Source organism: Triticum urartu, chromosome 1 (assembly GCF_003073215.2).
Source record: "Triticum urartu cultivar G1812 chromosome 1, Tu2.1, whole genome shotgun sequence".
In the NCBI taxonomy this organism is placed as follows: Eukaryota; Viridiplantae; Streptophyta; class Magnoliopsida; order Poales; family Poaceae; genus Triticum; species Triticum urartu.
In genome coordinates, this window is record NC_053022.1 from 346,668,050 (window position 1) to 346,680,309 (window position 12,260).

Consider the following 12,260-nt stretch of genomic DNA (forward strand, 5'->3'; position numbering starts at 1 on the left):
CAAGGCCGGAGAGGAGCTCACCCGGGTGTGCTGGCCACCACCCGCACCGCCAGTGGAGCCCATGCCGCTCGTGGTCGAGGCTGAGGCTGCTCGTCGCTCACATCCGTTCCCGAAGCCGGAGAAGAGCTCGCTCACGCCTTCCGCCACCGTTTGCGCTCATCTCCCCTGTCGGCGCCCTCGCGCGTGCTCTGGCTGGCTACTGCGAGTGTGCGTGCCAGACAACTAGCTAGCCGCTTATAGCCGCACGTGCGTGCTAGGCACTGCTCGGGCGAGGCCATCCGATCTCGCGCCCTCCCGGCGGTGGAACTGCTCGGGAATGCACACATCGTCTGTGAGGTCGTCCCGCATTCAGGCGTGCTCTGCCGGTGCCACCCGCGACATGTTCGATGAAATGTGTGAAGTGATAGGACAATTTAGGGGGGTTGTTGTGTGAGAGAAAAAAATGAGGGTTCAAAGAGAATGTGCTTAGGGAAACTCCAACATGGGACGCATTTCATCCGCTCGCGTCCGTTGGAGTCCGCGTGGGTAAAAACCATGGCCCTATGCGGCGACCCATTTGGCAAATCTTTTTGTTTTGTATCCGTATGGACGCAAATCCATCCTAAATTTGGGTCGGTTTTACGTCCACATGAACAGGAGATGAACACATCGTGCATCTGCTTGGTGTCCATCCCAGGCTCACGCGGCTAAATGTCGCGGCTGGGGGGGGGGGGGCTTTGGAGATTCGCCGTCGTCGGGATCTACTGGCCGAGGACATCGTCCATGACTTGACAGTTGTCGAGGACTACCCCTACTGGGACACGTGTTTCGACGGCGAGCACAACCAACATCGCCAGTCGTGCTTCGCACGTGCTCCAGCGCCGCCGCGCGCGTGTGCTCCGCAACGGGGGACCATGGTGAAGGAGGAGGAGCCTGAGGACGACGAGACCCTCAAGTAGGCCCTCGAGGCCTCCGAGTTGGCCGAGCTCATGTATAGCCTGGTCTACAAATGGCGCTCCACGCATCAGCGGCGGAGGCCACCACGCCGCCGTCAGAGCCGTGGCCACTACAAGGGCTGGTGGGGTAAATGTGGACTTCCATGTTCCCTTGCACTCCTGAGCCGGAGGAGAAGCACCAGGATGCGCCAACTACGCCACCCCGCGCACTGACGAGCATGTCCATTGCACCAGCGTGGCCATATCCATGGGCGCCTCCGGTTTACATTGACCTCGCCGGTGACGAGGACGTGGATAAGGATAACAAGTAGATCTAAGTTTGTTGTTATTTTTTAAGTTTAATTAATGTAATGGATGGACTTTTGGTGGCAATATATATATATATTTAATTCAAAAAAGGAAAAAATGCGGCTGACTCGTTGGGCGCGCTGGTGGGACATCGAAGACGGGCAGACTTTTGGTGTTCGCCTGGCCAACCAAACGGACAAAAAACGAGCACATTTGGTGTCCGTTTGGGTTGGCCTGTTGGAATTTTCCTTAGACACCGACCGGATGCGCCCACAAACATTAGGAGGGCGGGGGAGAGACAGGAGCGGAGCCAGAATTTGACCATAGGGGAAATAGATAATCACACAAAATATGTTTACCAAGTCTTAAAGAAATCACATCACATCGTATCTTTTGTGATATGTTATAGTTTGTGTATGGAAAAATAATACACGCATTAATCGCGAAATGGGCGTGGAAATTTCTTGTTGGTTAGGGTGGCCTTTGGTTAGAAATAGTCAAATCAAAGTACCTTGCGGAGGAGGGGACGGATTTCCGTCCGAATACCAAATTTTCCCAATTTGCCAAGGGTGTGGGAAAAGTTCAACCTTTGTTGCAATTGGGTACTAGATTTTAGGTGAAGAACGGTAGAGTGACCCTCTTTTGGCTGAATAAATGGTGTGGTGAGAGGGCTCTTAACAAGACATATCCTAAGATGTTTGCCATCTCGGACAACCCCGAGGCTGGTGGAGGATGTGTGGGCGAGTAACTGTTCGGTTCCCCGATTTCATAGATCACCTGGAGCCCAAGAAACACATGAGTGGGAGGGTCTGCCGAGATACTGCCGGCCATAGGGTCAGCTCTGGGAGAGACGTGGTCACTTAGGGTATCGATTAATAAGCAATTTCTCTACGGTGTCCTTATATCGGGAGATTTTTGACACGATAACACCATGTGATGTAAACCGTCTAAAATAGAAAAAAAAATGGCAAGTGGCGAGGAATAGGATCCCAGGTGGGGATCAAGTTAGGAAACGACATGGGCCAGGGGATGGCAAATATGTTTGGTGCGGGCAAGACGAAACGACCATATCATTATTCGGTGTATTGTGACGAGATTTGCGTGGAGTGTGCTTCACGAGGCCACAAGGTGTAGATGAAATGCTAGTGCTTTTCCGGACTTATACTGGTTTATCAAAGAAATGTGTGTCCAAAACCGTAGGTTGGCTTGGGTGAAGTTCACCGCGTTGGCTTGGACTTTATGCACTACACACAATAAAGCTATTATAGAAGGAAAGTTGTTTCGTCACCTGGCTAACTTGATGTATAAAATGGTGATCCTCTTTTACAGGTATGGAAATTTCTGGCGAGACCAAAGGACCGAAGAAAGGTGGAGCAAGTCGCATACAGCCTTCGCGCAAGGTGCACTGAGCTTCAACGTGTGGGACTGAGGGACACTGCAGGCTAGGGAGCGGCCCTCATCTTGCAGACCGTCGTATCTTTGATAGGGATCTTATTAGTCAAGCATGACTAAATGAACAGGGTGAACCAACATTCCCTTGCTACCCCTGTCTACTTTTTCTAAATGGTGTCTCATTCTGTTTCTTCTGAGGAGCTCAAAGTGACACAGGAATGAAGAAAGATGAGCCCTGGTCTCAGCCCCCCTAGCAATACTGTTGCTTTTCTGCTTCAATTGCTCTGACTTCTTCCATTTCTCGAGCTTGATCATCTCCTCCTTCCTAGTTTTCAACCAGCAAGCAGGAGAGCTCCCAAACAGAGAAATACTAATTATCGCATGGACATAAAAGGGAAGGAGAGGGCGTACTTGTTGACAGAAAAAACAAGCTGCAGAATCCCAAATGGAACATCAAGCAAGAATGAGCCTCATGTGGAATCGGAGGCATACAAAGACAGTATGCAATTTATGTCAAACAGAACCTGAACATGTAAATTTGCATGCATCTGCTGATCTCAAGGGGGTAAATTAGTATAAGAGCTAGCTGTAAGTGAACAGCAAGACAAGAACAAGTAGCATGTTAAAATTGGATGGAACATTAAGCTGATTGCACTGATATTAATATATGCCATATGTATCGGCTGCTAGTTTGTTTGCAATACATTCCGAGCTCACGCGCCAAGTTCTTTATATCATGTTCTTTCCTAATCCAACTCTATACAGGTAATTCTGCAAAGTAACCATACGGCCCGGACAAGTTGATTGATGATTAAAGCATGGTGGACGATCAGTAGGTCTTGCACGGGTTCGCCTTCTTCGCTCCTCTCATGGTTTTCCAAATCTTGTCCTGGTCTGAAGCATGGCAATGCCCATACATGGCATGTCCTCTCCAAGTTGCGCACGGAGCAGCAACGTCGCACACAAAGCAGTAGCACTGCAGCACAGAAGAAACAAGATGAGTGATAATCTAGCATGCAAACATGACCATTTTCAGGCTTCAAATGTAGGCTTGTCAGTGTGATTAAGTGGTACCCGACAGAATGGGACAATTGAAAAGAGAGAATAGCAAAAATAGCGCTAGTCAAAACTGAAAGTTCCAGAATACCACTAGTGAAAACCAAAGTACCAAAATGCCACTCAGTTCAGTAGTTTCATGCCAAAATAACACTAGTATCAAACTGAGGCTAAGAGCATCTCTATCAGATCCCGCAAACCGCGGTACCGCAAATTTCGTTTACGGGGTACTGTAAACCGAATTCGCGGTACCGTGGACGTAATGAAAGATCAGATCCGATAAACACATACCGCATAATGTAAACTACTAGTTCGCGCCACATACATCTCTGAAGTTCACCACAGAGTTCATACTAGCTTAAAACATAATAAAAACCTAAATCTACTCATCATCATCAACAGGCTTCTTGACCTGGAGATGGTACTCCATCAGCGAGTTGGAGAGGACGAACGCCAGATCGTACTCCTACTTCGCCACCGCCACCTGCGCCATGGCACCTTCTTCTCCGGCGGTGGCCGCCTCCTCACCTCATACCACATGCGCTCCGCCTTGTGGAGTCACTTGAGCACGGCTGCCTCCTTCGCCCCGTACCATGTGCGCTCCGCCTCCTGGAGTCGCTTGAGCGCGGGCCAGAAGATCTTGCCGAGGCGGTCGAACTTGCTCTAGGCCCGCCGGCCACCGCTGCGGGAGGAGCTCCCCGCCTCGCCGTCATGGCGGCGCTTCAGCGGCGGCGAGCCACCGCGGCCCCCTTGGTCACCCCTCCCACGACCAACGCTCGACATCAGGGCAAGCTTTGGCTGCCTACGCGTGCGGCAAACAGCGGCCGGAGGAAGGAGGATTTCTAGCTGGAGAAGACAATTTGCGACACAGGGGATATGGGAAATGCCGGATGTGAACCCTAAAACGCAGTCGCTCCGATATATATGCGGGAATCGGGGGCGGTTTATGGCCGGGCCGTTTTTACGGTATCTATTCGGGCCTGTTTTTTCACGCGAACTATAAATCCGCCGGAATTTAGCGGGCCGGCGAGCTTAGCATGTGACCTTGTGAATTAGCAAGACAATAATTGAGTACAGCGATGGATTACTATATATACACTACTTGCTTGAAATTTTGCAGTCATGAATGATGAATTGCCGTATCATTTGCACTTTGAGCTTTGAAATGACTAGCATTGTGTGCTGCAGTTGAGTACAGCGATGGATTACTATATTGTACACTACTCGCTTGAAATTTGGGGTTACAAATGATGAATTGCCGTATCATTTGCACTTTGAGCCTTGAAATGACTGGCATTGTGTGATGAAGTTGAGAGAAAAAAATCACCTAAGGGAGAGACAGAGCCACGGGAGCCTCTGCTCCAGACACGGTGCTGATCCTACTACGCAGCTGCACAACCGCCACATAGAGAGAAGACCACGGGAAAGAGACAGGGAGACGGGCAGCACCTGGACACGCGCAGCCGGCCGGTTGAAGTCGGCGTCGAGGGAGCAAGCTTAAACAGGGACGCGGTCGGCAGAGCAGGGTTCCGGCAGCGTGGTTAGCAGAGCAGGACGGGCCGGCGGTCGACGTCGACATCACGGGGCCTAGCCAGGACAAGGGCGCTACACGGTCTGCGGAGAGGGGAACTAAGGGACAGGGAAGCAGCAGGGAGGAGCGAACGCGGGCGCGCGATGCAGCGGTTGGGGCCGAAGCCATGGTCTCCCAGTGAGAAAAATTGACACTTGACGGGAGTGACATTTTTGGCATAAAAAACCGAGATTGTAGTTGCATTATGGCACTAGCGACATTTCGGAATTTTAGATAATCGTAACTCGGATATTCTGTCAATCGAAGATACCTGCTCGCAGTGCTTCTCGTGAGGGGTGGTGGCGAAGGGGAACTTGACGCAGAGGTACCTCGCGTGCGGAAAATCTCTGCAGGCCACCTGCAGACACATCCAAATCGAAATCGCGCCGATCGCGGGCTCATTTGGGGAAGGAACATCTGAAAGGGGAATGAAAAATTCCGTGAGTGGTGGCGTTCGTACCGGGCCGCGCTCGGCGACAACCGCCAAGTCTTCGTCGTCGTCGGCGGCGGGGACGACGACGGGTCGGGCCTTGTTGGCGGCCAGGGGGTCGGCGGAGAGGATGAGGCAGTCCTCGTCGAATCGGCGCTTCTGCCGCGGCGTCCACATCTCGATCTCGTCGACGTCGAGCGGCGAGGAGGCGGTCGCCCCCGCCCTCTTCCGATCCCTCCTCTTCCCGGAGCTCAACGATGCGGTGGGGAAATCGAAGATTTCGATCACCTCAACGTCCGGCGCAGGTGCCATCTGATTCGCCGTCGCCGGCGCAGGTACCGTCTGATTCGCCGGCGCAGGCGCCGGAGAGGGCGGCGTGGCGGCTGGGGGGGTCTTCTTCGTCCGCGACCGGGGCGCGGCAGGGGTCTTCTTGGTCCGCGACTTGGGCGCCGCCGCCTCCTTGGTCCGCGACGATGCCGCGGCGTTGGGCGTCGTCCGGCTGACCCTCGCCATGGTGGACCGAAACCCTAGTAGTGGATTGAGGGGCCGCGATGGGAGGCAGGCGAGGGATCGGCGAGGGTTTTGATTTTTGAAAATGCGGAGGGCGACGCGAGGTTTTGAACGCGGCGGCTGGCGCGTGGGCCCCGCAGTGCGCCGGGAGGTGTCTCTGACAAGGGTGCCACTCGTCACGCTCTGGATTTGTTTCTAGAGCTCCCGCTCTGTCCTCTGGTCACGACCTTGCTTTTTTAGGAAAGGGAGAGTTTGTTCCCTGATTTCATTAACGAAATCATAGATGTTATTTCTGGAAGTGAACGGAAAGCAGAAATGAAATACCAAGTTGGAATGACCGAGCATTGTCCTAGGACTTACGCACATTTTTTTTGAGCATCAGTATAGACATAAGCGCTCATATACACGAGCATACACTCACCTCTATGAACACACACACGCACACCCTATCCCTATGAGCACCTCCGAGAGAATGAGTCGGCATATCATCTTGAGATTTTATGAAGTCACTGTAGCGCCTCGTAGTTGACGAGAACGTCTTCTCCCACTAAAAGCGTATCGCTAAAATTCTTGAAATAAATCCAGGATAAATGCGAGCACCAGGATTTGAACCCTGGTGGGTTGGGGGGGAACGTATCCGGTGCACCCACACTTGTGGTGCTACCGGTGCACCGGATACCGTGCAACATTTCAAAAAATCTGAAAAATATCTAGCACATTGACACAACAACAATGTATATCTCCACAAAATTTCGTATCAAAATATGAAATGTTTTTTGAGATACAAAAATGACAAAATTGACATCAGTGTGATAACGGGCCAAATCTGAAGCCCAATTTATGTTATGTATTATTCAATGTTGAATTTATTATTTTTGGTTTAGGAGCTATGCTTCGAATATTTACTTGAAATTTTATGACAATCTACGTTAATGTTGTGTGAATGTGCTACATTTTTTTCAGAATTTTTCATGCGTTTAAAATGTGCAACTTAAGTTCGGTGCACCGGTAGCACCACAAGCACCGGTGCACCAGATATTTTCCCTGGGTTGGGGATACCACTGTCCATCTAACCATCTCAATCAGAGGTTGGTTCGCCTTACGGACATTTCATACATCGTCCTAGTTTCTGCCTTCATTGTTGGGTGTGTTTTGTAGAGTGCATGAGGGGTGTATTAGCTAAAAGTTCCTTCCTCAATCCATTTTTAGGTGTTTGGTAGTCTGCAGGGGCCTCCTTAGTATGCACGAGCTCAGCCCAAAAACCTTTTTAGCATACACGAAGAGAGAACATCCCCAGAGCCGTCCACTGGTCAGCATGCATAAGCGAAGCGAGCGACAACGTGTTTCAAAAAATGTTCTGAATTTCTAAAAAATAATTTAATTTCCAAAATACCAAAAATTGCTCAAATTTTCAAAAAATGCCCAGATTTTCGAAATTTTCAAAAAATGTTCAGCTTTTCAAATTTTGCTAAGATTTTTTAAAAATATTCAGAATTTTAAATTTTGTTTAATTTTTTGTTGAAAAAAGTTTGCACTTTTGAAAAAATTTGATTTTCCAAAAAAGGTTTAGATTTCAAATTTGGTTAAATTTCAAAAAAGATCAAACTTTCAAAATTTGTTTAAATTTTTGAAACACTTTAAATTTCAAAATATGTTTACATTTTAAAAAATGTTATTTTTTCATGTTTCAAAAAATTGCTCACATTTTTGAAATGTTTTGTTCACTTATTTGAAAATATCGGTTGCTACAGTACCGACTGACATGTCTAAACACATGCAAGCTACCAAACAGAGTTTCGGCTTAGCATGTGTTAGCACATACACCGCTACCAAACAACAGCAAATGCATGCACTCAGCATGTCTACACTGAGCATGTATCAAAGGAAAACAACCACGCTAGGTTGGGAATGCTACCAAACACACCCTAAAGCGCAGACGAGTACCAGCTTAATCCACTAGACATGCAGATCGTACGTCTACGGTTTGCGAAAATTCCGACGTATGGACCTGCGCATAGATGTTCGATGGACGGTGTTGGAGAGTGCAAAGTGTCTTGATTGCACAATCCGAGGGTTATAGACGTTTTGACGTATAGCATTGAAGATGCCCTTATACTTAGACGACAATCTAAAGTAGTCATCATCTTGTTCCACGTCTGGACAATCATCACCGTGAGTTATCCGAGAGCTTTCAGTTACTGTTTTTCTTTTTCTTTTTAATGAACCGACACATTAATTAATACAGATCTCAACAACTCGTCACGCTTCTTTCTGGTGGTATGAGCTTGTCGACATAGGCTAAGAGCATCTCTAGTCGAATCCTTCAAATGTAGCCTCTCAAATGTTGTCTCGAACTTTAACTCCTTACCTTTAACGAGCTAAGTAAAAGTGGTTATGTGGGGACCCCGGTCTAGCTAACTGAAGCTTCCTCGTGCATCCTACAACGATCTCATGACCAGTGTGTCAATTTGCACAGTCGAACTGGTAACAAAAGAACATCCATAAACATTGAACTTATACTTACATAGTTATGACCATTTGGTTGAGGTGATGGTCACCACTCCAAACATTGCAGCGGAATCTTCAAATGCATCGAGTAGACCCATCAGGACGCCACATGCAATCGACTAGGATTGCATCCTAGTTCGCCAGGTCATCGTCAAACCCCTCATCCACATACTACTCCTCCATGCCTGACCAAGTTAATAGTGAGGGACAACAATGTACTCGCAAGCAACCCATAAGGAGGTGTAATAGATATTAATGCATGGCTTAGTACATGAAAGGGGGTTGTTATGCTAGGTATCATCATTTATGAAAAATCAAATTTAACCTACTAGGTACATATAGTAGTTTTGTAAAAGCATTTTCATAAGCGGTTGGTAGAACCACAATAATAGCAAATTAGGGTTATCCTTCTACCGATGACCCTATCGGTCAAATCTTCAATTCTTCATTCACCAAAGTTGATCCCCATATAATCCAAAATCTGATATTATCACAATCTAATCCAAATCCAATAGCGTAATCCAACATGATGATTATGGATGCAAAACAGAGATACAAATGGGATTTTTTTCATGGAAATTATCATCACAGGATGATGGGCCATCTGGATTCAAAGAAATGATGCAATTTTCGAAGGCATCAGATGCTCATTAGTAAATTGCAGAAGAAACTTCATTGGATATTTTAGAGATACAATGATCAGGGCTAAGCCTATATCAAGGATGGTATGCTTCAATGGTTAGATAGCATGTAATATCCTATTTTTGGATTGTGACGCCCCCGATTCAATCGTACACTAGTCATACACGCAAACGTGTATGATCAAGATCAGGGACTCACGGGAAGATATCACAACACAACTCTACAAATAAAATAAGTCATACAAGCATCATATTATAGGCCAGGGGCCTCGAGGGCTCGAATACAAGAGCTCGATCATAGACGAGTTAGCGGAAGCAACAATATCTGAGTACAGACATAAGTTAAACAAGTTTGCCTTAAGAAGGCTAGCACAAACTGGGATACAGATCGAAAGAGGCACAGGCCTCCTGCCTGGGTTCCTCCTAAACTACTCCTGATCGTCGACAGCGGGTTGCACGTAGTAGTAGGCACCTCCCGAGTAGTAGTAGTCGTCGTCGACGGTGGCGTCTGGCTCCTGGGCTCCATCGTCTGGTCACAGCATTCGAGTATAGAAAGGGGGAAAAGGGGGAGCAAAGCAACCGTCAGTACTCATCCAAAGTACTCGCAAGCAAGGAGCTACACTAAATATGTATGCATTGGTATCAAATGGAATAAGGGTATCATATGTGGACTGAACTGCAGAAAGCCGGAATAAGAGGGGGATAGCTAGTCCTATCGAGGACTACGCTTCTGGCCACCTCCATCTTGCAGCAGGAGAAGATAGTAGATGATAAGTTCACCAAGTAGCATCGCATAGCATAATCCTAACCGACGATCCTCCCCTCGTCGCCCTGTGAGAGAGTGACCACCGGTTGTATCTGGCACTTGGAAGGGTGTGTTTTATTAAGTATCCGGTTCTAGTTGTCATAAGGTCAAGGTACAACTCCGGGTCGTCCTTTTACCGAGGGAAACAGCTATTCGAATAGATTAACTTCCCTGCAGGGGTGCACCACATAACCCAACACGCTCGATCCCATTTGGCCGGACACTCTTTCCTGGGTCATGCCCGGCCTCGGAAGATCAACACGTCGCAGCCCTACCTAGGCACAACAGAGAGGTCAGCACGCCGGTCTAAATCCTATGGCGCAGGGGTCTGGGCCCATCGCCCTTTGCACACCTGCATGTTGCGAACGTGGCCGGAAGCAGACCTAGCCTAGCAGGCGTTCCAGTCCAATCCGGCGCGTGCCACTCAGTCGCTGACGTTACGAAGGCTTCGGCTGATACCACGACGTCGAGTGCCCATAAGTGTCCCCGCGTAGATGGTTAGTGCGTATAGGCCAGTAGCCAGACTCAGATCAAATACCAAGATCTCGTTAAACGTGTTATCTTGAAGACACCGCGAAAGCCGACCAGGGCCAGGCCCACCTCTCTCCTAGGTGGTCTCAACCTGCCCTGTCGCTCCGCCACAAAGATCCACCCAGAGAGCCGTCGGGACAAAGGTCCTTTCAGCCCCCAATCCGTGAATCACTCGCGGGTACTCCTCGAGCCAACCCAACTTTAGTCGTCACATGTATCATGTATAAAGTATAGGTATATACCCGTGATCAACTCCCGAGTGATCACGGCCCGATAGTATAGCATGGCAGACGGACAAGAATGTATGGCCACTGATGATAAACTAGCATCCTATACTAAGCATTTAGGATTGCAGGTAAGGTATCAACAGTTGTAGCAACAATGACAGGCTATGCATCAGGATAGGATTAACGGAAAGCAGTAACATGCTACACTACTCTAGTGCAAGCAGTATAGAGGAGAGTAGGCGATATCTGGTGATCAAGGGGGGGGGCTTGCCTGGTTGCTCCGGCAAGAGAGAGGGGTTGTCAACACCATAGTCGATCGGGGTACCAGCAGCAGCGTCAGTCTCGGGGTCTACCGGGGAAGAAGAGGGGGAAGAAACAGTAAATACAGAGCAAACAAAGCATCACAAAACATAACGAGGCAATACGCGGTGCTAGGTATGCCCTAACGCGATAGGAGGTGATACCGACGAAGGGGGGAAACATCTGGGAAAGTATTCCTGGTGTTCCGCGTTTTTGGACAGACGGAACGGAGGGGGAAAGTTCCATGTTCGCTATGCTAGGGACGTGTGGCTGACAAATGGATTGCGTATTCGGATTCGTCTTGTCGTTCTGAGCAAATTTCATGTTCAAAATATTTTCATCCGAGTTACGGTTTATTTTATATGATTTTTCAAAGATTTAAACAAATTCTGGAATTTCTGGATTTAATGTAATTCAAAATAATAAAAAGACAAACTGCTATGGGTACACAAGAGTGTACCCAGCAATGTGTGTATACGTATGGCATGTGGGGCCAGGGGTTGGGTTGACCCAGTCAATATTTTGACTAGTCCAAAGTGAATAGTGTATGTGGGTCCCAATTGTCATTGGCTAGGTTAACTAATCATGATTAATTTAGTTAACTAAGTGATTAGGTTAATTAATTATAAGTAATTAAGTTAATTAATTGATATATTTTTTATAGTTATTATTATTATTATTAAACCTTTTCTTTTTAATCCATTTTCGTTCTCAGGGGTGTGGGCCCCGTTTGTCATTGGCCCAGAGGTAGCCTTAGCGGGCGCGCGGGCTACGGGCGTCGCCCGTGCAGGCGCTGCGGGGCGGCTTGCGAGGGGCTGGCACACGGCCTGGCGCCGGTGGCCCTGGCCGCAGCCGGAGCGCGAGGGGGGGGGGCATGCCGGGATCTGCCGGCAGGAGGCGCCGGTTGTAGAGGCGCGCGTGGGAGGATGCGGTGGGGGCGCATGCAAGGCGTGGTGCAGCGACGAGGGGGGAGCAAGGCGTCGGTCGAAGCGCAGGTGAGGCGCGGGTCGAACAGGGCGAGCGCGATGGCCTCGCGGGCGGCGCGCAACGATGCGGCACGGTGGCGA

General features: G+C 48.8%; 1 protein-coding gene across 1 annotated transcript; it reads right to left on the reverse strand.

The window, feature by feature from the left end:
- Window positions 1-3,250: 3,250 nt before the first annotated feature.
- On the reverse strand, window positions 3,251-6,268 carry LOC125533317. Its single transcript, XM_048696971.1, has 3 exons — window positions 5,702-6,268; window positions 5,513-5,599; window positions 3,251-3,591 (listed from the first exon to the last, which is right to left on the reverse strand). Exons 1-3 carry the CDS (start codon window positions 6,182-6,184, stop codon window positions 3,445-3,447), a joined length of 717 nt encoding a protein of 238 aa, XP_048552928.1. The 5' UTR covers window positions 6,185-6,268; the 3' UTR covers window positions 3,251-3,444.
- Window positions 6,269-12,260: the final 5,992 nt, after the last annotated feature.